The sequence below is a fragment of the Lacerta agilis genome, chromosome 10, assembly GCF_009819535.1.
Source record: "Lacerta agilis isolate rLacAgi1 chromosome 10, rLacAgi1.pri, whole genome shotgun sequence".
In the NCBI taxonomy this organism is placed as follows: domain Eukaryota; kingdom Metazoa; phylum Chordata; class Lepidosauria; order Squamata; family Lacertidae; genus Lacerta; species Lacerta agilis.
In genome coordinates, this window is record NC_046321.1 from 52,726,684 (window position 1) to 52,753,958 (window position 27,275).

The 27,275-nt window shown below is 38.0% G+C and overlaps 1 protein-coding gene across 9 annotated transcripts in view; it reads right to left on the reverse strand.

Annotated features, from left to right (window-relative positions):
• The window catches only part of ANKRD26 (ankyrin repeat domain 26), a 43,307-nt gene extending 16,236 nt beyond the window's left edge, over positions 1-27,071 (reverse strand). For 4 of the 9 annotated variants that reach the window (XR_004427494.1, XR_004427493.1, XM_033163339.1 and 1 more), the window contains exons 1-23: positions 27,004-27,071; positions 26,861-26,924; positions 26,303-26,363; positions 25,993-26,192; positions 23,188-23,323; positions 21,573-21,634; positions 20,390-20,465; positions 20,251-20,295; positions 18,990-19,175; positions 18,470-18,522; positions 15,410-16,435; positions 14,372-14,583; positions 13,839-13,988; positions 12,400-12,433; positions 11,057-11,198; positions 10,025-10,241; positions 9,396-9,579; positions 5,120-5,266; positions 2,656-3,612; positions 1,887-2,039; positions 1,182-1,336; positions 875-968; positions 223-300 (exon numbers count right to left, since the gene is read on the reverse strand). Coding sequence is in view for 7 of the 9 variants with exons in the window: in XM_033163339.1 (XP_033019230.1) it covers positions 223-300; positions 875-968; positions 1,182-1,336; positions 1,887-2,039; positions 2,656-3,612; positions 5,120-5,266; positions 9,396-9,579; positions 10,025-10,241; positions 11,057-11,198; positions 12,400-12,433; positions 13,839-13,988; positions 14,372-14,583; positions 15,410-16,435; positions 18,470-18,522; positions 18,990-19,175; positions 20,251-20,295; positions 20,390-20,465; positions 21,573-21,634; positions 23,188-23,323; positions 25,993-26,192; positions 26,303-26,333 (4,338 nt within the window). In the remaining 2 variants the exon portion in view is untranslated. The remainder of the gene's footprint in view (positions 1-222; positions 301-874; positions 969-1,181; positions 1,337-1,886; positions 2,040-2,655; positions 3,613-5,119; positions 5,267-9,395; positions 9,580-10,024; positions 10,242-11,056; positions 11,199-12,399; positions 12,434-13,838; positions 13,989-14,371; positions 14,584-15,409; positions 16,436-18,469; positions 18,523-18,989; positions 19,176-20,250; positions 20,296-20,389; positions 20,466-21,572; positions 21,635-23,187; positions 23,324-25,992; positions 26,193-26,302; positions 26,364-26,860; positions 26,925-27,003) is intronic. The other 5 variants (XM_033163340.1, XM_033163342.1, XM_033163341.1 and 2 more) reach the window with 5 other exon arrangements.
• Between the last annotated feature and the right edge of the window lie 204 nt (positions 27,072-27,275).

The window sequence follows — 27,275 nt, forward strand, 5'->3', positions numbered from 1 at the left end:
ATGGTTTCCCCAAGCCTGCTGATATATCTTCCTCTTGTGTGTAAGTGGTGCCATTTTGACTGTGCAAGGATCAACATTTATCCCTCACATTGGGATATACACAAGGTGCTGCATGTTAATTTTCATCATCTTAAAACAGAAAACCCCCCATATTTCACTTCTATCCTACGGGCATGTATAATCATAGGCAAATCATCAACACATTAGAAATCTTTACTGCACCTGTTGCTTTAATTGCTCCTCTAAATTGACTTTTGCTCTTTGTAAACCATTTATCAATTCCTCAAGACGACTGTGAATCTATTTTTTCAAAAAAAGAAACCAACAATTAAATTACTAAGCTAAACTGAAATAGTTCTCTCCAGATATCTTGAAGCTACTACATTCATTTCAATAACATTGAATTAACCTGATTAAAGTTTCTGAAGGTGACCTAAAATATTAACAGATCTTTGAATGCTCTCATAACATTACTTTGCTCCCACATAATTTGTAGCAGAGTACTGTTTGTGGAATGCTCTTCCCAGGGAGGCCTGCCTAACACCACCAATATATATATATATCTTTAGATGCCAGGCAAAAAGCTTTCCTTCTATAACCAGGCCTTTGGCTTTAACTATCTGTGGCCTTTTAGGATGTTTTTAATGTATTTCTTTTCACCATTGGTTTCAATGTATCTATATGGGGTTTTTCCTTTCTTTCTTTCTTTCTTAGTTGCTTTGGGTTGCCCTGGGCAAGATAAAGTGACTAATAAATTTAATTTATAATAAATAATAATAATAATAATAATAATAATCTGACAGTTGTCGGAATCATCTAGAAGCAATCTTCCTACCCATCACCCTCTCCTTTCCCAATCCTACTGATGACTTACAGAGACACTATTCTGCAGGTCCTTTTGAAGTATCTCAATTCTACCAGCTTGTTGAGCAGCTGTTGCTTCCAGTCTGGCATTTTCTATTTCAAGACTTAAAAGGAAAAAAATAAATAAACACCAAAGTCTCATATATGTATATGTATGTATATATGTATATATAATCTATATACGTTTGAGTGTAAATTTCCACAACAAATACAATTCAGTAAACACTGATCGATAACACCATCATTTGATACATAGCAGCTCTTCATTTCACTGCATGTTTAAAATACAATGTGCACACAGTGGCAATATATTTTACCTCTGTATATGGTCTTCTAATTGTTTTTTAGAATTAATTGTTCCTGTTAACTCTACCACCAGATCTTGTAATTTTTGTTCCTTGTCACTCAAAGTATTTTTAAATTCATGAATATGTCTTTCAGACTGAAGATGTTGATCTTCTGACTCCTGCAACTGTAAAAAGAAAGAAACCACAACAGAACATGATTGGCTAAAGGGGCTTGGTAATATGATAATCATGTTTCCAGTTGACTATAGAACTAGAACAAAGTTGCTATGAAGTGAGAGAAAGAAGGTAATTTCTTCTCTGAAGCCACTAGGAGCAATTATTTATTAATTCTGCATGTCAGGTCTACCAAAGTCACTAAGTGGTGCCCCCAATCTCCAATTCTAACAGATATGCCAAGAGGATACCCTTGGAAGCTCCAGGAGAACCAACAGGTTTGCAGCTCCCCTGTTTTCCCTGGCTATACAGATCAGCTTTAAAATACCTACATGGAAAGAACACCAGATGGAATGAAATCTAGTCCCCTCATTTCTATAGCGCAACCCTTTTGAATCTCTAGTTCAAGCGAGATTGGTTATATAAAGGTACAAACATTGTTGAAATTAAATCCACCTCCATTCATACATGCACTATTCTGCCTCAAAATGAGCATTTTAAAAAGCAAATAATAAGCTGAAGACATATTAGTCAACATTTAATAAACTATTTTAATCATACCTTGAATTTTATCCTTTCTATCTCCTTTTGAAGATGTTGCTTATCCTCTTCTAGGTCAATACGATAACGTGTAGAAACTTCCAGTGAAGCTTCTGACATGGACTGTTTTTTAAGAGAATCTGCAAGTTCTTGTTTAAGTTGCCTTATTGTACCCTAATAAAAGAAAAGGTGGTTTAACTGATGCCTATAGCTTGTGGAGAAATTTTTGCATAATACCACCTGCAGTGTTTCATAAAATCTCCAAAGTACCCCAAAGTGCTTCAGAGGATCCTGCTTCAGTTCTGGGTGATTCAGCGAGATCCTGCTTTGAAGCCAAGCCCTGAATCTCTCTGAGAGATCTCTCTTAGTTCTCAAGTCATGATTCACACAAAACTCTTGCACCTAGCAATAGATTTTCTTTCTGACTAAATACCAACTGAAACTTCGGACAGTGCATGCCGATTGCTTCTAGCTAGTACTCATTCCTATTTATTCAGAATGTAAAGATTTAAAAAGGGACTTATCAAAGTGTTTTAAATACACAAACTGGTTGTAAATGCAGTTCCCCTTTGCAGTATATTCCACAGTATTATATGGTGTGCAATTTTAACATCTGAGGATAAGGCTGATTTAGAAGACAATTGCAGAAAACTCTCTATGTCAAACCATAGTACTGCTAGGTGCAAATAGAGATTTGTTAATGCAATCAGACTTTTGCTAGAGGCTAAGAGGATTGCATCACTTGTATTTTAATGTTTAGAGATGCACTGATTGAATATATCACACTTACCTCTCTATCTGCTTTTTCTGCTTCATATTTCAAGACTTCCTCCTTTAAATTATTGCATTTTGCAATTAATTCCTTATTTACCTCTTCCTTCATCTGCACTTGTTTTTCGGTATCAGCTCTGAGTTTATTGAAAATATCATTGAATCGATCTTGGACATCACTCACTACTTTTTCTTTGATAATACCCTTGTTTTGAAAATCTTCAAATTGCTGCCGGAGTAGAAGATTTTCACTCTGGAGCTGCGCTAATCGTTCCTGCATAGATTCCTGTTTTACCACATATTTGTTCATTTGCTCCTTGTCAACTTGCCGTGTATTCTCGAGTTCCTTCACTAGACTGTTTGCCTGATTTAAATCCCTTTGAACACTTTCTAATTGCATGCTTTTTTCTCTAAGACTATGTGTTACCTGATGAAGTTCATGTTCGAGACTATTAGCTTTACTTTCAGCTTTCCTTAACTGCTCAGACATGCCATTGTTTGTTTCTCGTAGATGACATAGATCATGGTTCAGTTTCTCTTTTAAGCGAAGCCATTCATCACACTCTCGTTGCAGTGTTCGTTCAAGATCATTTTTCAGTATCTGGCATCGTTCAAGTTCCTGAGCAGCAGAAGTCGAGCGGGAACGAACTGAGTCAAGTTCTCCCTCCAATCTTTCTTTATTTTCTTTAAAATGCTCTAATTTGGATGTTAGGATTGCAACTTCTGTTTTTGATAAATTTATTTGTCCATTGTACTGAAAAATTGTTTGAGTCAAAGTTTCTTCATTTACTTTCAGCTCCTTTTTAAGTTCTTCTATTTTTTCTTTCAAAGCTTCATTTTCTTCCAAATATCTGGTTTCCTCTTCCTGGTGCTTGACCCTTATGTGTTCAAGCTCTAATCTTAACACCGTTAGTTCATCTTCAAGCACTCGGTTTTTATTTAACAGTTCCTTTTCTTGGGCATGATTATCAGTGATCTGAATGATTTATAAACAGAAAGTAAAGTTAATTTTTAAAATCTTCCAAAATTCTTTTATTTTCCTCATCATTATCATGGATTTATATACTTATTTATTTGATCTATATACCACCCTTCATTTGAGGATCACATGGCAGTTTACAGGATAAAACCACAAAAATAAATAGCATAATAACAAACAAAACAATACCCCCACCAGCTTTAAACAGCTAAATGCCTAGGAGAAGAGGAATGCCTTTGCTTGACACCTAAAGATATGTGATGATGGCACCAGGTGAGCCTCCCTGGGGAGAGCATTCCACAAACAGGAAGCCACAGGGCAGCTAACATCTTTGATATCTACCAGCTGGAACAGACAGGAAGCATAGTTGTTGCAAGATGTAAAAGGGGCTGCAGTTACCTTGAGAGAACTGGTGATAACAGTCACCTTCAAGAACAGCATATGGAAAGAAACATGGCTGCTCTTATAGGTCCATGTAAGAAAGAGGAAGAAAAAAGACTAAAAGAATTTGGTGGAGTGCAAATTCCAGAAGCAGGTCATAATGTGATCTGCACATTGGTTCAGGAGACACATCTTTGGAAGCTGAACCTCATTCAACTGCTTTCCAATCCCCCAATTCCCATCTTCTATTTTACAGCTGGAAATATCTTGCATACAGATATTAATCATGATGTTTAACTAAAGCTTATGCACAAACAATATAATGAACATGAAAGTGTGACAAATGGTCTTTAAATGTATCAAGAAACCATAAGTAGAACATAGTGAGCCCTTTGACATACTGTATTGGCCTTTCTGTGCGCTGCTCTGGTGTCAGTGTTCCGTTGTGCCAGAAGCAGCTTAGTCATGCTAGCCACATGACCCTGAAAAACTGTCTGCAGACAAACGCCGGCTCCCTCGGCCTGTAAAGCGAGATGAGCGCTGCAACCCCAGAGTCATCTGCAACTCGACTTAACTGTCAGGAGTCCTTTACCTTTTTTTTTTTGGCCTGAATATAACCCTCACTTTCCCCCCCAATTCCGACTGTGAAAAGTTAAAGTGCAGCCTATATTTGCGACCTTACGGTATGATGCCAGGAGCGTGGCAAAGTGGTGCCCACCCTGCGCGTACTCCCCTGTCCTCTCCTCTAAGGCCGGGAAGGGAGAGAGCAGAGAAGGGGAAAGGCCGCCAGCAATGCAGCGCGACTCTCCTCCACCCAGTATGTAGCCAGGAGCAGCAAGGAATGGAACGACTTATATTCAGGGATCCCCCCCCCCCTTTTAAAGGTACGGCTTATATTCGGGTATGGCTTATGTTCAGGCCAATACATGAGTGCAATACAATATCCATGAGTGCAAGAATGCATACTCACACTTAAAAAATTTGCTGCAAGAAATCCCAATTTAGTGAAAGTGAACTCAAAGCTGTCCCATAAGTTTATGGAACTGTTCTGTGCTAGTGTGTGTTAGAAAAATATTTGTGCTTAACTCTCTTAACACTTTTAAGCATTTGATAAAATGGATACCTCTGACTGTATAGCTGCTGTTTTTTTCAACTCTTCCTCTAATTCCTTCTGCCTCCAGAGGTGAGTATTCAAAATACCCTCTTGCAGAGCTCTGGCAGACTTTTCTTGTGACAGCTGCTGTTGGGCTTCGTTGCGTTCTTCTTCAATCTACAAAAATGCATTTAAAGATATCTAAAAGAACGATATACAATTTTTTTAAAAAAACACACACAAAACCACACATTTGAATTCAGAACAAAGCTGTCCTTAAAAAAATACACTAAAAGTGAAAACTTTTAGTAAAAACAGAAGTCACTGCACTGGATGTTATACATAATAACTGCTTTTCCAGGTATTCTGTTTCTGGGATTAACAGAAATTAAGATGAAATTCTCAATTTCTCATATTTTTGAAAGAGTAATAGTTTAAATCTTTTGAAGTATCTTCTTTTACTTGATAAGGAGTTCAAAGCACATACTATTGTGGTAAGAACAGAAAGTATGTTACCTTTTTTCAAAATACATAAGCTGAGAAAGAAAAATACCTAGAGCTTGCATATTAATTTTGAGTTTGTCATATTTCTGAAGAAGCTTACCATTTGTCGAACAGCATTCACAAGGTCTTGCATCGCCTGAGGTGTTTTCTTAAAACTCAAATCTAATGCATTTGATGAGGAATTGATCCTCTCTAAAATGTTTTCTCTCACAGGAGGAGTAGAAAAGGAAAGACTAGGAAGCAAGCTTCCTTGATATCTATCAGATGTAAATTTTCTGCCCAATAGGTAAGTGCTTGAGCTGCCATGAGGATAACTAGAAAAGGATGAAATCCACTCCTGATTAGGTTGGTCAATTTTCTTCATTCTATTAAAATCAGAATACAGCTGGTAGCTTACACCAGCCTTCATAGACACCAGATAAAAATACTTCTACATATTCTGAATGCTGGTAATGACCAATTTTCAGTTATCAGATTTGGCAGATGCCCAAACATTTTCAAGTTATCTAAGTATTTTGCATTTTCTCACCCTAAAACATTTTGTTCAGTTTAACATACCAACTAGAAGCATAAAACGTAAAAACTATTTCAGTTTCAAGGTATCAAGCAAACAAGGAGTAACAAAAAGTCCTTAAGTATGCTGCTTCTTCAGTATCAACAGGAAACGGAAAGGGGCAAAAGTCTTTAAAACTGAACTCAAATGAGGAGAATGCATACTGTTCTAAACAGTGTAAACTTTAAAATATGGATGAGCACTGTAAAGCTGTCTATTACAGAACTGACATATCCATTTCTCCTTTCTTCTGAGCTTCAGCTGACATCACAAAACACATAGCCTCTCTAGTTAATTATGAGGTCACTAAACTTTTTTAAAGTCTATTTTCCTTTTGCTCCCTAAAACATTTAAGCTAAATGCAACATAAATAGTAAGATCGAATTAAGCAAAACATGCTTACTGATTATCAGTTATTACTTTTACCTAAATTAGGGGATTTAATGTTTATATCTGATTTTCTATCAGGTTGGTATTTAGGAGATCAAACATTGTCATAAAATAGGCCTTAGGCAGCCTGGCTTGAATTGTCCTTTCTGAACCTTTCAAAGTCACATTTATTCATTCATGCCTTTAACAGAAGCTAAAGTAGCAAGACTGCATATACTATTTAGAATTTTGACCATGCGCTGGTTGTTGTGTACATTGACTGCTCAGCTTACACTCCCTTTGACATATGCACACTTAAAGGTAAAGGTAAAGGGACCCCTGACCATTAGGTCCAGTCGTGTCTGACTCGGAGGTTGCGGCGCTCATCTCACGTTACTGGCCAAGGGAGCCGGCGTACAGCTTCTGTATCATGTGGCCAGCATGACAAAGCCGCTTCTGGCGAACCAGAGCAGCGCACAGAAACGCCATTTAACCTCCCGCTGGAGCGGTACCTATTTCTACTTGCACTTTGATGTGCTTTCGAACTGCTAGGTGGGCAGGAACAGGTACCAAACAATGGGAGCTCACCCCATTGCGGGGATTCGAACCGCCAACCTTCTGATTAGCAAGCCCTAGGCTCTGTGGTTTAACCCACAGCGCCACCCGCTGTGACGTATGCACACTTACCAGAGGGTAAACCTTATTCAAAATGAATTTCTCATTTATTTCTAAGTAGACATGTACACCGCTTATACATGTCCCTTATTTAAAGTGGACAGTTCTCTATTTGAAAGTGTCTCCTATTTAAAGGGTTGTCCAGTCGAAGGTGATTCTTTTTAAATCAGAAGAAGGGAGAGCAGCGGTCTTGAACTGCCCACCACCAGTATGAGTAAGCTGGCACATAGGCCACCTGATTATAATCTTTCCCTTTATAGTTAAAGATTCTGCATTTCTATTTAAAATAAAACAAACAGATTTTCCCATACTTGAAACATTTTATGTTCCTTTTCTGCTCTTTTGGAAATAGATTAAATAATAAGGGAGAGAATGGGCAGTCCTAGCAAGCACTCTTTTTAACCTAAAGGTTTCTAGTGGAACTTTATTTACATATATTGAGACAGTAGGTTTAGAATACATTAGCTTAACCCAAGACATGAATATGGAGCGCATCCCTATTTTGCTCAGTACCTGCAATAGTTTGACATTTTAAAAAGGTAGGTCAATGTTCTTGGCTAAATGGAGTAATAGCATAATCAAATAAGAGAAAAATCAACTTGGGTAGCCAACTGACAATAATTGGCCAGCTTTCCAGTCAACACTTGAATTATGAAGTGGAGGAGTCAAGGGGTCCATAATACTCATGAAGTGGACCCATAAGCTCCACCTCCTGCCTGACTTCCAATTTCACTGTCTCCTATTGGTCCTCATAAGACACAGTCCCTATTCCTATTCTTACTCAATTGCTGAAATAGAATAACTAGGTCTACTTTCTCATGAGCATTATTTATTGGCCCCTGTTACAAAACAAAGCATAGATCTGAAAAATCTTCATTGTTTTGCACTCACTAGTTCTCCAGAAAGGGAGAGACAACCTCTGTTCAGCCCTCCCTCCTATGCTGGGCTCACCAAGCAGAAAACCTTCCTGAAACAGAATCCTCTGCTACAGCTTATCAGTGATGCACAGTGACATTATTTCTTTCATTAGTCAAGATCTCTTTGGTCAGCAACCTCTCTGTACTAGTCTGTGTTCCCACTGTGGACAAAATAATATTCACAGGGTTTTGCCTTGTTTTGCATGGGAATGTATTCTCAACACCCCTTTAGCTCTACAAAACTTCTTTCAGAAATCTGTACACTGATTTTATCCAATCTAGATCTTCACAAAGAAGAAGCTGGCTAGAGCTATGCATTTCCTTGGCAGCAAAAGTTCACCACCTGCCCCTAGACCTGCAGGTTCCACCCCAACAAGACAGAAAGCCCCCCCCTCCTGTGTGTCAGCCCCCGAGAGTTAAAATGCAGCAAGGAATTAAGGACAGGGAGGAGTCCAATAATGTGCTGTTTCTGGAGTCAGGGTTATTTTGGATTCTGACATAGCCCAAGTTAGCAAAACTGTTCCCACTTGCCTGGACCAGAAAATGTACCTAGATTCTAAGTTAGCCAGAATTCTGAGTGTGTGTCTGCAATCAGCTGACAAAACCCAGAGCAAAGACAGGCAGGCAACCAACTAGTTAAGTGAGATCTTGCCTGGGATCTGCATGAATGAATCACAGGATAGATGGTTTGATACCAGCCAGCACATAACCACATTAAGGTAGCTTAAGGTAGGGAGGCCATGAAAGATTCTTGAATAGAAGTAAGGAGGCAAATGAAGGCATCTCTGGAGCTTTCTAACACAGGAGCTAAGGCGATGCATCACAAAAGATTGGTGGTGATGGTGTGCTGTATTTCAAGTACTGATCCCAGGCCAAATTTAATGTTCAGAAAGAATGCCTGTTTCTAAGACAGTGGTTCTAATTTTATTTAGCCCAAAGTAAATATTATTAAAATAAATAGGACTTCCTAATGAGTACACATAATTAGGATCACCCTGTAAACCAATTTATGTTAGACTCAGAGGTAATGGAATATGAGTAAGACTTCCTACCACAAAAAACTGTTTCTGTTCATATTCTTTGTAAACAACCAATTATAACATGAGAGTACAATAGTTGATTTGTTGTCTCAGACAAATGCTTACTTCAAATCCAAGCTGTTAATAAAGTTTTCAGTACTTTCATAGGCATTTTTACTTTATTTCTCCATTGCCTTTAGCATTGCAGTGGTTTGCACCCTTTGGGTTCTTTCCAACTCTACAGTTCAATGTTTCCAAATTAATCTAACCTGTTTCAAGTGGTTTTTCAGTGTTCTAAATTCCATTTCCAGACTTCTCAGCATTAACTCAAGTTGTTGTTTTTCTTCCGTTTGTTTATAGTACTGCTCCTCTTTCTTCCTCAACTGTTCTTGGTTTTCCTCGTACAACCTTTCAGCACTTGTCCTCTTTTCTTCTTCTTGTTTCAAAGAAAATCTGGCAAATAACAATTTTAAAAGATGTGTATGAATACAGAAGCAGGCATTTAATGTTAGGTTAAAATGCCTCTATAAGAGATGTTTGAGGCTATGTGCCTGAGGGAGCTGTGCTTGTTTGCCCTTCATCCATAGATCTCAGGGCAGTTTGCAACACAAAAACAGAAGATAAGTAATAAAAACATATGCAAACTGATAGCAACATTTGGCCTACACATTTTGGACTTAAGCACATAGATTCCTGTGGAAATGTGACAATGTGCAGACATCAAGTGATGCCATTTCTGTATGTTGTTTCACTTTAAGAATAGGCTACTCTAATCAAACCTTAGCTTAGCAATGCTGACTCTGTCCTAGAAAGTCTCCAACTTTTTACACAAGTATCTAATAAAACTGATTCCAATTTTTTAGATTATCAGAATTGATTTTTTTTTATGATAGCTTACTTGAGACTGCTGATAATACTTTCCCGTTCAACTTTTTTATGATCTAGTGTAGATTTCATTTCTGTCATTTCTTCCAGTATTCTCTGCTGCTCTTTTTTCTCATTCTCAATTTTTTTTACTTTTCCTCGAAGATGAATAGAACATGCTCTTTCACGTTCAATTAAACTTTCATATTCATGACATATATTTTGAATTTTCAGGAGACTCACAGAATCTGCTTTGGGGGAAACAGTGTAGTATTAACTTACTTGTTCAAAATTTTAATTCATAGCAACAAGAAAAACTTAGTTATGTATAGCTTTATATCAATAACTTGGGGAAATGTGCTTGGAAAAAAACCACACATATTGATTGTACTCTTGAGGTGTGATTCACACAAGGAATTCCTGGTAAGTTTAGGGTTCCGAATTTACCGCATTGTTGAGGGCTGCGCTGCACATGCATTGTAAATGCACTTGCACTTCCAAGAATCTGGGCCTCAAGTGACAATGATGGCTATAGGAACACTCCCAGATTATGAACCTGCTCCTTCAAGGGGAGTGCAGCCTTGTCCAGAACAAGCTGTTCCACCAAATCTCAGACATGGGAATTACCCACCCACAGGACCACAGTCTTGTTTGGATTAAGGTTCAACTTACTGATCCACATTACTGTCTCCAGGCAGTAATTCAGGACCTGCATTGCCTCGTCTAATACTTACAGAAGGGAGAGACAGAGCTGAATGTCATCAACATACTGCTAGTTGTTTGGTCCAAATTCCCTGATGAGTGGTTGCTTTGTTGCTGCTGCTATTGCTAGGAGTTAAAAATCCTTGTTGATCTACTGCAAATCACCCAGAGGAAGACATACAAACATATTCAGATGGCCCCACCCTTACCCTGCCAATGAGATTTTAGGGGCATCCAAGGTAAAATAGAGGGAGAGGAAGCCTTGTTTACAAGAGCAAAAATTGTGCAAGGAGGTTGACCTGTTGGGTGTTAAATATATTTATTTTGTTCTGAATATTATGGGTAACAATAGCACTGTGCCTACCTTTACTATCCAAACTAAGTTTTTCTATCAACATCATAGCTTCTCTATAGACTGAAGTAGGTAACTCAAAATCGTCTGTAGGTGTATCTGAAGATGGAGTTAAGTCATCAAAATCATTGGTAATTCCCATTGCTCTATAGATCTATAAGTAATAAATACATAATCAAATAGAGTAAAACATCATAACAAATCAGCCCATTTCTTTTTTAACTATTAGGCCATAAATGGTGTTTCAAGAATACAGCAATAGCTCAGTTCAGCACAATTCAGTCAAATCAAACCATGATCAGTTCACATGCTGGTTATCTCACTACAAAACACTTTTTTTTTTTCACATGCTGGTTATCTCACTCAAAACACTTGAGAAGCATGACTGTCCTTAACCTTGGTGTCATGATCCTCCCCTCTTGTCCACATGTGAACAAATCTAGAGTTTGGTCCTAAACAATGGTCTGATGTCTACTATGCAAACAAACCAGGGTTTAGGTTGTTACACAAACCCATCTTTTTGCTACATCCAGGGTAGCCAACATGGTGCCTTCCAAATATCGGAGTACAACTCCCATCAAAACTGACCATTTGCTATGCTGTCTGAGGCTGATGGGAGTTGTAGTCTAATAACATGTGGAGGGCACCACATCAGATGCCCCTGTGCCACATTCCCTGTCAGCTCACCCACTTCCAAACAGTCGCTGGATTTTATGCCAAAGCATTTTGTCTTGTTCAGTTGAATGCAAAATGGTGGTACACCTAAGCTGCTATATTGTCATTGGCTGGCTCTCCCTAGGCAGAAGGTTAGCTGAGAACTTGCCTACTTAACAACTTTCAAACAGCTCTTAGCTCTCCTAATAGTGCTGCTGATTTCTAACTCTTCAGGTGCTGGTATCCACACTTCTTCTCTCCCAATTTCTTTAACAGTCCTATATAGCCATGACCAGAATATTGGCATAATTTGCCCCTCATTCACAACTTTATTATAGCTCATATCCAGTTGTATATTAAAAGTGATAAAAAGTTCCATTGGTCTGACTGAATCATTAAACTGACTTCCTTCCTGAAAGTGACAGATTATGAGTGTCTAATTGCAACAGTTATTTTGCCAGCAACCACCAAGTGCAGATTGTTCCCACTCAGAGATCTCTTTACACGTCCAGGGAATATGCATGACCAAGGCTTGCTATAACTCATTCCTGCTTTTGCGCATTATCTGAAACCTTGGATCAGCATGTATTGAGTGTTGCCACTCTTTCTTCCTTAAAAATTAGTGAAAATAACTTATACAGGTAGTTATGTACAAATGTTTATAAGTTAAGGTAAAATTTTGACAGCCTATTTTACAGTACCTTTTTTGTTTCATTCACATTTCGGAGTTGATGTCTAGAAAACAAACATAACATTTTTCAGTATGAAAGTGTTGCAAGTAAACTACTTTTAACTTTAAAAATGTACACAAATTTTGTATCTTTATCTGGAACACAAATGTACACAAATTTTGTAGGCTCCTTATCTGGAACTACATTAGATCTGTTAAAAACTAAACTGTTTCCTCATCATTCACAATAATGGGTAATCTAAAAACAGTACATATATTTTAACGTAAGTGGATGAAATTAGCAGATATGGGTGAGGGTGCATGCAAGGCACTTTTAAAGTTTGATGTTTTAAAGTTTGATGTTTTAATTGAAAGAAAATATGTAACTTTTTCATTTTTCTATCAGAACCAGATACAATTTGCAGACATAGTCATTCCCTTGACTGTTTTTTGTGGGTGCAACAGGAAGCATAGGGGCATGGTGTGAGTATGGAACTCCAAGAAATTAGGGTAGAGAAAATGTCACCCTCTCACACACAATGATCCTGTTACTCTAATGGTTCAGGATAGTAGTGGTAAAAAGGGGAGGCTGCTGGACACCACCTTCCCGAGTTTGTGGGGATACAACTGAGATGTCCTATTGACTTGCATAGGGACAGACATAAATCCACATTAAAAACACAGCTTTTAATTGTCCCACAACAAATCACTGTGATTGGAGTGCCTTGGGAAATAATTCACTGTGATTAAAAGTTAGACCTGTGTGTCTAAATCAGTGTTTCTCAAACCTGGGGCCTCTGCTGTTGTTGGACTACAACTCTCATTATCCCTACCTAACAGGACCAGTGGTCAGGGATGATGGGAATTGTAGTCCAACAACTGCTGGTACCCAAGTTTGTTGAATACTGGTCTAAACAAATGATCCCCACACCTCTTAAGCTCTGGGTATTTCCTAAGTCAGCTTCTTGAAATAATGAGGCATTTGAGTTGAGACTACAGAGACACTTGGAATCTTATGGAGTCTCTGTGAAGCTTTGAAACACTTTGTTTGAGGCACAGATTCAAAAATGTAAGAACAGATCCTGAATCACCTGATAATTCAGGGTACACAGAAAATTGATGCATAGCCCTGGCAAATTCAAAATTAAACCAAATGCAAAATGGCAGCATGAGCACATAAAGGCTTATTCAGGAGAACTTGGAAGGCTCTGGTAAATCTGGAGATACAATACTTGGCTAAATATATCACTGTCATTATTCCAAATAACAGAGCTTTTTACACCCACCAAACAAATGACATGCATTCAATGGTGGGATAAGCTCAGTCTGTAGAGCATAATACTCTTGATTTCAGGGTTGTGGGTTCAAGTCCCACATTGCTATCCTGGATTGCAGGGGGTTGGATCAAATGACGCTCTACAATTCTATGATTATAATGTTCTAAACAAACAACATTATGGCTGTCAGTACCTCTCTTCTTCCAAAGATGCTTCACTTAAACTGCTGTCATCATGAAGTTCATGTAGATTTTCAATAATCTCCTGACTGGTTTTCTGCTTTGACATCCATTTTTTATTTTCACTTTTTTCTACATCCTTCACCTTGGCAATAGGATTTTCCCTCAAATGCAGAAAAAAGATAGTATTTAAGAAGCTACAGCAAAACCACACTACCTTAAATAATATGCATTGGGGGGAAACAAATACACCTGTAGCAAAAACAAAAAAATTATACAGTGACAAAAATTATTGCAAAGATGGAAAAATTATTGGCAGATGACTGTTGGGACTAGATCTTTGAGGAAAATTAGAACTAAATGCTACTAACTACAACAGTATGACTATTTCAATTGAAAATGATGAACTATGCTCTCACATGTCCAGGAAGGCGATGTAAATATAGTCTACATCAGATGGTTGTATAGTTACTTATCTCCTTGTGCAAACTCATTCAGTACATTCATATGAGTACAGATGCATATTAATATTATTATTCATACTCACTTCTTAAAAGTTACTGCAAGTAATCCCTTTCTATCTACTGAGGAAATTTTGCTCATTAATTGACTTTCTTCCATCATTTCACCTTCATTTTCTGAGGGCTTTTGATCCCTTTGTTCAATATTCATAGCCAGTTTTTTCCCAACATTTGCAGTTTCTTTTTTTCCAGTGACCTCCACTCCCTCCCATTTCTGCTTTCTTTTTTCCTCTTCAACCTAAAACAAACAAGTCAATATATTTGTCAGAATGCAAGTAGAATGCCAATAATTTTTAATTGTTCTTTTTTTTTTTTGCTCAACACTCCAGGAAAACAGCCATTTCACCCTTGAAAAGAAAACACTCACTACTAAGCTTGCAAGTTAATAAGAATTTGTATTGCATAACAGGTAGTAATGAAAGAATACATGTATTAGTGACAGGGGGGAAATTAAACACAATATTTAAGTGAAAGCAGATAAAATATTGTTTAGAAAAGTGACCAACAATACTATAAATGAGGAAAATGAATCTTACAAGAGTAACATTTCACACAGCAAAAGTGAAGAGTGCTAAGCAAGAATGACAGTAAATGGAAATATTGATCAATACCCTGTTCAGAAGCCACTTTCACATTTTGGCCCAAATTCTTATCCTGCTTAAAATGGGTGCAGTGCATTTCTTAGGCCATTGCACCTATTTAAAACTTAAGTTACCTGAGGCCTTTTCATGTTAGTATAGTCAACTATACTAAATTTATTTATTCATTTATTTATTAAATTTGTAAACCGCCCTTGATTCATAGATCTCAAGGTGGTTCACAGCATAGAAATACAAGAAAAAAACCCAAAATACATGATAAAAACAAATCGGTGAATTAATTGTTAAAATCATCATCTAATGGAATGAAAGCATATATAATCTCTTCCTTCGTGATCCGCTTAAGAATAATTGTGTGAAGCTTAAAAAGAGGGCTTTCTGATAAATACTGAAGAGTTAAAAATGAACAGGATGGTTGAAGTGCAAGAAAGATCAAAGAATGAAAAGCAGCAGGTACACCTCTACCTCTTTTTGCAGTTGGGCTTTTTCGTTCTCCAAAGCCAGGAACACTATCTGCAGCATTCCTACCTCATTTTTAAACCTTGCGACATCATGTTCCAATTCTTTATCCAGTTCTTTTTTTGATGCTTGATGGAAGCTTTGTACAGAGTTTCTCACTTTATTTCCAATCTCAGTATCGGTATCTTTACAACTGCTTACAACAGTCTTAAAACTATGTAGAGTTTTTCTACTTGTTTTGCTTGCTCCATCAAAATGTAAGTTTGAATCGTCCACCATGATGGATTGTGTGATACATGCAGTCTTAAAAGTTGCATCTGAAACACTGTCTTTACAAGTATGCAATGGTGAATAACTTGGACTTTTTACTGGAGCTGAAGTCTTTCCACTCTTATTTGTTTCCAAGTGTTCAAATGTATTGTCACTCCTTTCTTCACCTAGATTCACTTTTGTACCTCCTGTATTATTGGACAATGCCTCATCATATGTGTTCCAATGCTGCTCAATATTCTGATTTTCATTCTTACAGAGTTTAAAAAGAGGCTTCTGAGAAATGGAATTTAGGGGATATAAAATTGTGTTTTCAGTACTGAATTCCATTTCTGTGATCACAGAGTTTGACCCTCCATCACTCTTTCCCTGTATAGCAATGGTACCTTTAGACAGATGAGGTGATGGTGATTCTTTTGTACCCTCTAATACACCACTGAAGCCATCTTGCGATATTCCTTCCACAGCAGTACTGCATATTTTCTCATTTCCATTAACTTCACCAAACATCTGCTTTAGTTCTGCTGTAATGCTCTTAAAATTTGTTTTGACTTCCCTTTTCTCACTTGCAACCCACATTTTTTCATATCTTTCTTCCCAGAGTGTTGAATACAAATGATTGTATTTATTGTTTGATTCCGCATTGTAAACAGCTGCTTCCGTTTTCTTTTCATCACAAGTATATGCAATTTCTGCCTTGTCAGTCTGATTTTCAGGTGGTGGTTTCTCTATAGAGTTGGATGTGCCTATTATATTTATATCCTTATGCAAGCAAGTATGGACAAAGAAGAATTAGAAAATGATAACCAATAATTATGCTACAAATATTATAAGAAGGAATTCAATGTTGGCCTTCCATTTTTTAACAAAAATGTTGGGACTGCAGCATCATAATAAATGAAATAGATTTCTTCCTTTCGTGCATGTGTGTGATTTACTAAACTCATCACTTTGGACAGATTTATAAAGTAAAATAAAAAATCCAACTACTAATATTAAGTATCCCCTGTTCAATTATTGTGTAGCAAGAATAACTGAGAAGGCTGGAGAAGAGCTGTCAATCTTTTGAGAATTCGCAGCTCTCAAAACCATTAGAACTCCGCAAATCTAATTTATTCAGATAGATAGGAATACAGTCGTACCTCGTGTTGCGTTCACTGCGGGTTGCAAAGGGTGCGGGTTACGAACGCACCGAATCTGGAAGTACCGGAACGGGTTACTTCCAGGTTCGGCAGTTTACGCATGCGCAGAAGCGCAAAATCGTGACCCGGAACGGATCCCGTATGCATCCAGAGGTACCACTGTACTCAACAGGTCACAACTTGCTTCCCAAGCTACCTGAGGCCTCACATACCATTGTTACACTTCCCACTTCAGTAATTGTCACCACTCGCATGGACTGGCACTGGTAGTTATTACTGGGAACCTGTGCAAGCCACACATAGGCACTTGGAAAACAATGGAAAACAATGGCTCCATTAGTTGTGGCTGAAGGGCTGGTGCGGCTTCCGAAGAAGCAGACAGGTAGTGGGAACAATCAGATCTATGTTTATGGGGAAAACAAGAGCCTTTCCCATTAAGAGGCAAAGGTTGAACTCGGACAAGGTTCAGTTCTTAAGACACTGTGCTCAGCTCTGTGAACACTCACGTGAAACAAGCATCTATCCCCACCCATGGAGAAACCTTAAGGAAACAATGATATAAAAACCTCGAACAAGGGGAGAACACAAGGAGGACACGAACAAGTAGATGAAACACTGAAGACAGGAAGAAACAGACCCTAGAAAAGACATGGGCATGATCGGGAGAAGAACAAAGTGTCGGGCATAACACCAGGCAAATGGAACCAGACAAACCACAGAATCAAATGACTTCTCACGTGGTCAACAAAGGGAAGGATAGAAAGGCAAATACACACAACTAATATGAACCGTTATGATCCGAAGACAGGCCCACAGAGGGTTGAGACATCTCCACTTTTGGATCTGGCTCCCAAAGGAGGAAGGGGTACTGAAATTCATTGGAGCTGTAATTTTTTCTTGCTATCACTGGAGGGTGCTCAGTATCAATTCTGAATACATATCTTTCTGCCTTGCGAAACTACAAGATACTTGAGTATTACTGGAGGATTTTTTTACACTGTATGTTTAAGTGCTTCTGTGGTAAAATGTAGGCTGGGGAATCTCTCTTGGTGGGACTGTGGTTTTCAGCAACCCCAAGTAGTAATACGTCCAAGTAATTCCATGTGAAAGAATGATACAAACACTGATTTGTTAGACTACTGCAAAGGTCTGCCCATTATTTTGAATTCCTCAGTAATTGCCATTTCACTGCTAAAAGTCTTTCTAAATACACTTTTCTATCAGTGGCATAGCTTTTAATTCTTTTCTTTGCTCAACATTCGACATGCAGCAGTCCATATTTTCAAAAATAATTGTATTTACCCTACCTCTTTCATTCATTCATTCATTCATTCATTCATTCATAAAGGATCTATAAATGTGTTGAGACCACAGAAACCAAGAGCCTTAAGGGAGTTCCCATTCAAATAAACACAATACAGTTCTAGAAATAGAGAATGGGCAGTGATGAGAAATCTAGCTGAAATTAACAAGTAGAAAAAGACAGAGTTTGAAGCAGAGATGATGAAGGTACCATATTCATCAATTTACCTTCAAAATCACTGAAAAACTAAAAAAATAATCATTTTAAGGATTATTGCAGTCACATAACAATATTCAGTTTCAGTATTCAAATGTTTTCGTTTGTACTTGTGTACTGTTTTCAAATACTTACCTTGTTCTCATCTTTTTCCAATTCTTTCATGCCTTTTTGTTCATTACATTGATCTGTAAAATATTAGATGAAAATGTGTGTTAACTATTATAATTTCTATGTTTCACTGTACTCCACAGAATACCAAGATAGTATAATCTGTTTTTTTTTTAAATAAAAAACCTAACAAGTTAGCTATACTAAACTGAGAAGTATTCAGACTTACAAGGCAAGTAATCAAATAACATTCCAGGGCACTCAGAACTGTCAGAATATTTCCAGCAGTAATCCAAAAAATGGGAGAAGAGAGGAAAATGTAGTTAGGACATCCCTCCAAATACCAACTCCCACTAAAATTAATTCTTCAACATAGATTAGAACCAGAACTAACTAAAACAACTAACCCAGTTTCAAACCTTGGAAACCACAACTCTGTTAAGTGTGCCCACTAAATATCAAATGTGAATAGAATTGTAAGGCATTTTCTCTGCTCTTTGGTATATAGGCAGATCTTAATATTGCAAAGAATGAAACCAACTACCTTTTGAAGCAATTCTTGTTCGAACATCAGATAACTCTTCTGCTCTCCCAGCAACACTGGTTTTGCTTGCAGCATCACTTTTAGTTAATTGTAGTGGAGATGCATCATCTTGCATCAGAGAGCTAAACGGTTTAGCATAAGGAATAGTCCTCAATGAATTACTGGTAGAATCCCAGTCAGATGTACCTGATAAAGTCAGAATAGTTTTAGAAAGTTCAAAATGCATTGTTATTTAAGTAAACGCCATGACACATTTACTTTTTCTAGAAAACAGACCAAAATTACCTATTATGTTTTAAATTTATGGATATAAAGAACTATGGCCTATTATGAACAAAGGAAAGCTCCCTATAGTTGAAATACTCATCTCTGCAATATGGATTACCACAGCTCTCCTTTAGGAATTTCAGTGGTAGCCTTCTATGCAAGGGTCTTCTGTTTACAATAATACTTGCTCATGCAACTCACAAGAAAAACAGTCATCTGCATATGGAAGCATAGAATGTACCAAGGCCACATTGCCTGCCTTTTCTCAAGAACTTAATAGTGGGAATCTGTCTCTCTTATTTTTGACAGTGTGTCATGGACTGGCTGGATGCAGAGGAGTGGTGAAAGGAATCAGCTGGTGAACCCGCAAGGGAAGAAGGCTTAGAGCCTGGGGATTGTTGGTGGAACAACGATGAGTGGTCAGAGGGAGAGGAGGAGGTGTCAGAAGCTGAAGAGGTAACATGGTTTAGTGAGCAGGAAGAGTCTGTGACAGAGAACAGTCCAGAACTAGAAGCAGAAGGGAGCTGGAGGGGGGGGCAAGAGGCAGAGATGAAGCAGGATGCTGAAGAAGCCAGGGAGTCTCCCGCTGTGACCAGCTCTCCTCCTCCCTGGTCTCCCAGAACTGGAGAGGTATGAAGCAGGCAGAGCAAAGACAGGCAAGACAAAGGAGCCTCAGATTGCTTGAGGAGGACCCAGGGAAGGAGGAGACTTAGGGAGCTATGAGAAGGCAGGGACCTTCACTCCTTGCAACTGCCTCACCAGGGCAAGACCTGCTGGGAAGAATTCCTGTGCTCACCAGGCCTGAGCTGTTTTGTTTCTTTGAATAAAGAGTTAACTTCATTGACACCTTGTGAATTATTGCTGACCTGATCCTGACACCTGCTCTGAGAGAGACAAAGCTAATATATGGTGGCCTTAAGTTCTTTCTTCAGAAGCATAGGATAGTTTATTGCTGTATTTTCAATGCATGACACAAATAAAAATAACTAAGTACCTTCAAGATCATCTGCAGCATCTAGTCCAAGTTCTTCCATTAAATCTGAATGAAGAAAAAATACAAAGTATGCCAGTTGGAAATGATATTAAACAAAATGTGTATTTTCCTCCAAATAATTTATTGTGAAGCACATTACCTGATTTTTGCTTTTCTTTGCTTTCTGTCCTCTGAGGATCAGCATCATGTTTGAAGTTACCTTTATCAGACTTTGGCTGCAACAAAGATAATCCAAAAAAGAAAGATGAAACATCTGAATTGGACTGTTAATTATGATGATTAACTGAAGTAATTAGATTCATGTGAGACAACCAACTCAGTATAGGATACCCTCTTCCACTGTGGTAAGTTTGCTGGACCAATAATTTTAATGGTGTAAAGCAGGATACTACATATAGAAAATTACATATAGAAATTAACATATCTCCCATTGTTCTCACACAATAAAATTCACTCAAACAGTGTCTACTGCTTGCAGCCAAACATTTCCTAGGACCATTACTGGTGACCTCAGTATCACAGATTCTCCATAATACATTGGTTGCAACTCATCTACCATATCTAGATCAAAAGCATATTCTGCTATTCTATGTTACACTTCCAAAGCTTACCATGATCTGTTCCCTCACATATACGCACTACGATTTGGTAAGTATGTAAAGTAAAGAACATAGCTCAGTTGGTTAGAGTGTGGTGCTGATAATGTCAAGATTGCAAATTCAATCCCCATATGGGACAGCTGCACATTCCTTTATTGCAGTGGGTTGGACTAGATGACTCTTGGGGTCCCTTCCAACTCTACAATTCTATGACGCTATATAGCCATATTTTGGTAACCACCTCTGTATATCTCTACTATGCCTCTCCCACCCCACATCATGGGTCTGATTGTTCTATGCTTCTCAAATCCACTTTTATTTCTCTATTTCAGTATGTTTCACATATTGCAATGCAACTCTCTAACAACTATGGCACCCTCAAGAGTTCATGGAATAAAAGGATGCTCTCCTTCTGTTCACAGCTCTTTTGACATTATATTTTAAAACAATAGCTTGTACTATGTTACATCTCTAAATTACTAATTTTGTTAGTTTTATACATGGCACTACAATAATTGCATGTGGACTATTATCTTGAAGTGGCAGAAGAATTCTCTCAGAAGCACAGGTCAAGACAGTTCTATGTTCATATGTTCCAACCCCCCCCCCCCAAAAAAAAACCTTTTAAAGACACACAGTTGATAATACATAAGGGAAATCAAGAACAGGCTCAAAAGAGCAATGTTTCTTTGAAGGCCTCGTCAGTAGTGCAAAGTAGCCTACCTTTGAAGTCCATGAAGATTCTGCATCTTCCTCTTCCTCATACATTCCAAATGTCAATGCAGCTACAAAATAAAAGATTGACTGATTTTTCTCTATAAAAGAATTTTTTCTCCGCAAGCAAGAGGGCAGCCCCAGCTGACAAATCATCACAGCAAGTGACAAAGCAGCAAAGATGAGTTGAGCATTTGCTTGGCTAGAGAAAGTACTAGTATTCATTTCATCACAGTATCAGTTTAACTGCATTATGACACTCATTCTGATATTTGGGGCCTAAGCAACTTTAAAAACTAATGTGAGCACCTTTAATTGGGTCTGGAAACAAACTGGCAACCAATACTGCTCCTTTAAAACGGGTTATATGAGTTCTAAAGGGAACCTCAGCTGCATTTTGAAGCTTCCAAGTAGATTCAAGGGCAGCCCCACATAGAATACATTGGGATAATGCAATCTGGAAGTCACCAGAGATCGGAGTAGCATGGCAAGTTATATTTGTCCAAAATGGGCTGTAACTGGTGAACCATGCAGATGAGACAGCGGTGTTGGAAGAAAGGGTTTTGGATTTGTTTAGCACCAGAGAAAATTTTGGGACAAACTGGGTCTGCCCAAAAGAAGAAGACTCCACTTGCACCAGGATGGAACCAGACAGTTAAAACTTAAAATTAAAAAGAAGGCAGAGCAATTTTTAAATGGATTGAAGCAGGAAAGACAGGAAATAAGCAGCACCTGGTTCAGATCAAATCAGGGATGAGTAGGGAAATGTTTATGATCTAAGTGGGTGAACATTGAGAGTGCATGGCCATATGATAGACAAGGGGGGTGGTCGTAGCATTTTAGGATAAAATACGGTACATATGCCAAAGACATTTGGAGAATGTCACCATGTCTAGGTATCCTTCTTTTGATGCCAGAACACTTTGAGCTGACCAAGATGATTGAGCATTGTCTTAGAGGAGAACATGCATAGGATTATGCTGTTATAGTAGCATTAGCACACAAATAAATACACTTTTCTGCTGACTTGCTGATACTTGCAACCAGTAGTGGCTGGTTGGGCAATGGACAGGTTGACCAACAGTCGATGGAACTAAACTCAACTGAAAGCAGAGTAAACTAATTCTTAATGTGTTCCCATTTTCCTTCCTGCCGAGTTCTACAAGAGCAACACAAGGTGGAAGAAGCTGACTGCCAATTCCATCCCCTGGACAGGTTAGAGCAGTGGTTCCCAACCTTTTTTTGGCCATGCCCCACCTAAGCATCTCTAAAATCCTGACACACACACCCCGTGACATATAATTCTTATTATTCAAAAAGTGAGCTCCCATTCACATGGAGGAAGCCTAAAAGGCCATTAACTTGGTCTAAACAAGCTTCCAAATTGGCCCCCTTAAAAATCAAATTGCCCCCCCCTGTAAGGCGTGTGCCCCACATTGGGAACCATGGGGTTAGAGGTAGGCAGGTACACCGGTAAAGGCTGTCTGAGGGGAGACTGAGACCAGTGCTCGCAACAAGTTACTGAATTTCAGTATTTTAAATATGCGAGTGACCAAAATGAAATTACAAAATGATATTAACATTATAATTCGTGATATGGATAAAGAAAATTTGAGTTTTGTACCCTTTTTAACAGCACCATCTTGTAGGGGATTCTGAGGGCTCCCGATATGTGTCCTTTTTTTATTGACAACATCTGATTTCCTCCCTTCTTTCTCTTCATCATCTTCTTTCTCAGCATCTTCCTCTGAGGATTCTCCCTAATGCAAAGAATGTACTAATTTTAAAATCAAACTTCCCACTTACTGTTTAATCTACATACAAATAATTTTTGTAAGATTTAAGGCAGAAGTCCTGTACTACTTACCTGGGAGTAAGCTCCACTGAACAAAAGGATACTTACTTCTGAGTATGTACATATAGGATTGTGTTGTAAAGTTAAAAATACCACTCTAAGGTCCTCTTGTGGGAAACAGTAAGAATGGCTTTCTATCTGAAACATGTTGCTTCAGGCTGCTGCCAATGCGTACATTTCTGAGCACAATTCAGAGTGTTGGTGCTGACCTTTAAAGCCCTAAACGGCCTCGGCCCAGTATACCTGAAGGAGCGTCTCCACCCCCATCGTTCTGCCCTGATACTGAGGTCCAGTGCTGAGGGCCTTCTGGCGATTCCCTCGCTGCGAAAAGCGAAGTTACAGGGAACCAGGCAGATAGCCTTCTCTGTAGTGGCACCCGCCCTGTGGAACGCACGCCCACCAGATGTCAAAGAGAAAAACAACTACCAGACTTTGAGAAGACATCTGAAGGCAGCCCTGTTTAGGGAAGCTTTTAATGTTTAATAGACTATTGTATTTTAATATTCTGTTGGAAGCCGCCCAGAGTGGCTGGGGAAACCCAGCCAGATGGGCAGGGTATAAATGATTATTTATTTATTTGGGGAGAAATGTCCATCAATGTGTCAATCACTAAGAACTCTGAAGAGGGTTCTCTCAGACACCAGTCAGCTGACTGGTGTTGTCAGTAAGCCCTACTTGCCAAGGAACAATTAAAACCCCCCTTAAACTCTTGATTGTTCATTTCCAGCCACACCTTTACCTGCCTGCACCTGACATCAGATATAATATGAGGTGTGTAGGTTGGCATGGTTTGGGGAAACCTGCTGGGCTTAATTATAGGCCTGTGGGCTACAGATTCCCCACTGCTGTCATAGTTTACTTATTTTTTAACTACAGTTGCATTTCCATTTTATTAACCATAAATAATTACTGATCCATTATCAATGTAATTCTATGTGCTTTTCCTCTATGGACTCATGAAAGCAGTACACAATTAAAAAAACAGTAATTACCAACTATAAAAGAGTAGACACCCTAAGGTGGATTTCTGAGGCAGTTCTTAAAGACTGTGTATGCTCATAGTTGTCCTTGTATCCTAGTCCCAAGCCATTTCTGACTTTACAGGCCACAACAAGCACCTTGAACTGTGACTAGAAAGAAAGTGGTAGCCTATGCAGAATTTGATGAAATACAATAAAGCTAGCACTTTCTGGTTAACCATTACACTGCTGTGTTCTGAACCAACTGCAGCTCCCAAATAATTTTTAAGGGCAGTCATTTATAAAATGCATTACACTAGTTCAGAGGTAGCCAATAAGCCGTCTTATATATGTTTTGGACTACAACTCCCTTCACCCCTAGCTGTTAGCCATGCTGACTATCCCTGCAGTAATCCAACGGCAGTTATACAAAAAATGACAGGGTGGCTAATATGAAACTATAGATTTTACCTTTAATTCACAATTCAGATTCCTTCACTGAAGTTCATCTTTACCTTTCATTTTTTTGCTTTACTACATGATTTTTTCCATCATATTATATTCACTTACTTTGGTACTAGCTTTTAGATTTTCTTCCTCAATATTCTCACTTTTCTGAACTAGTGGTTCAAATACCGCTTCTTCCAGTTCTTCTGAATCCATGTACTGTTCTTCTCCAATATTTTGATTATCCAAAAGATCAGCATCCTTGGAATTCTGTTTTCTAGATTTGTGTTTTTCAAGTTCTGTCTCAGACCCGGGATCATCAATGTTTTCAATGTCATCACCCATGTTTGAATCTACCCCGTTATCATGGCAACTGTTTGAGGGAGATGAAAATGCATCTTTTGTACAATCTTTGGTTGCTTCAAAAATCTCAGGTGAGGAAAAAACTTTTGGGGGGCTCTCATGTGAAATATTGGTGTTTTTCTCATTGTCTTGGAATTGGTCTTCATAATTAGAACTTTTTTCTTTTTCAAATGAACAATGGGAAAGTTCATTATTTACACTGCTAATAGCTGTATTTTCATCTGAACGCTCATATTGTCCATCAATAAAAGACACAGGGACGCCAACAGATTCTTTCAGTCCTTCGTTTTGTAAATCTATTTCACTATTACTATTAGAAGCATTTCCCTCCTGCTTAAGCTCACTGGATGCAATAGCTTTTCTTCCTTCTGGTTTTTCAAAATATTCCCCTTTCTCATTTTCGATCTTGTCCAAACTTTCTTCTATGTTTTCTTCACTAAAATTATTCTCCTTCTCTTCACTGGAGTTATCTTCCATTTCCTCCTTCATCCCCTCTTCATCTTCCTCCTCTCCCTCTTCTTCTTCCTCCTCTTCCATGTCTTCTTCCTCTTCCTCTTCTTCTTCCTCTTCCTCCTCCTCCTCTTCCTCCTCTTCTTCTTCCTCTTCCTCCTCCTCCTCCTCATATTCTTCCTCTTCATTTATTGAAGGATCATTCAATTCTTGCTTTGGGGAATTACTGGATACTGCTTGTGTATTTTCTTTTGATGATTGATTATTTTCTTTGTCTTTATACAAACATAAGTGGGTATAAAAATACAGATGATAAACAAATGATAGATTGAAACTTGTAAATTAATTTTTTTACCTGCTTAGAGTCCAGTCTGGGAGTCATCTGGGAACACTTTGAAAAGGAGCCGGGTGAGGACAGAACGGGATGAGGAAAGGATTGAACTTGGAACAAAGGCTTAGGAAGGGACTTTCTCAGATCTTCAGCTTCAGAATCTGTTTTATTCTGTTGTGAAATGGCTATATGTTCTGCTCTGATAAGGCTACTTTTCTCATCTACTACATCAAAATACAAACACACACAAAAAATTAAACACCAGAAGAAATAAATAATTATTTTTAAAAATTGCTCAAGCAAGTTATAATAACCTGTTTTACAGGCAACTTACCATTTTTCTTGATTTGCTGGGAAAGATTCATTATCTGAGCCAAGCTTGGTTTCTCTGGTTTCTGGAAACAAAATTTAAGCTAAGATTTAGCTGAAGCAACACTTTCTACAGTATATTATATTTTTAACAAGGCCACATTATGTTGTTTCTCTCTCAGTAGTGGGTGAAGAAAGCTCCAAGACTTTTACATAATGATCCATCACTGGATTTATCAAACAAACAAACAAACAATGGATCAATCAATCAATCAGTCAGTCAATCAATCAATCAATCAGTGTTTATTATGACAAACAGCCAGCCTATTTAAACCATAATTTCTGCATAATTCTCTACATAAACAATAAAACGATCGATCTGGGGGTTTAATAATCAATATACTAATTAAGTGTACTTAAAATATGTACATCGCTGGAGTTAGAGTTTGCAAACAGGGGAAAACTCACAAGCGAACAAAAACACTGATCACACTGGTTGAGGTATGGTGTAGTACCAATAGCAGATGGTGGGCCCAAGTCTAACAGGTTATGGTTCAACTGACTTCTGCAAGTTATAACATACCTTAGGACTGAAATCTTCTTCTTCTGAAGAAATCCAGCTGTCATTATCTGCTTTTCCAGAATCTCTGAAATGAACATTTAAAAATCAGAATAAAATCCAGTTTTATAGAACTAATTTTATCAAAAGCAAATGTAAAATCTTACCTTAATGAATCTCCAAAGGAATGGTCATCAATAACTGTTTAAAAAACACGCACAATAAAAACATAAAACATAAAAATCAAGACAATGAACAAACTTTAAGGAACTATTTCAGTTCAAATATTTTAATATATATACAGATATTAAGATACAAAGATAAATTATCTTTAAAAATCTGAAAATAACTGCCTTGTGCACTTTTGTACATGTTTACTAGCTAAGTAAAAACCAGCAAGCACTGATCTAAGATTCCCCCATTGTAAAGCTTATCACTC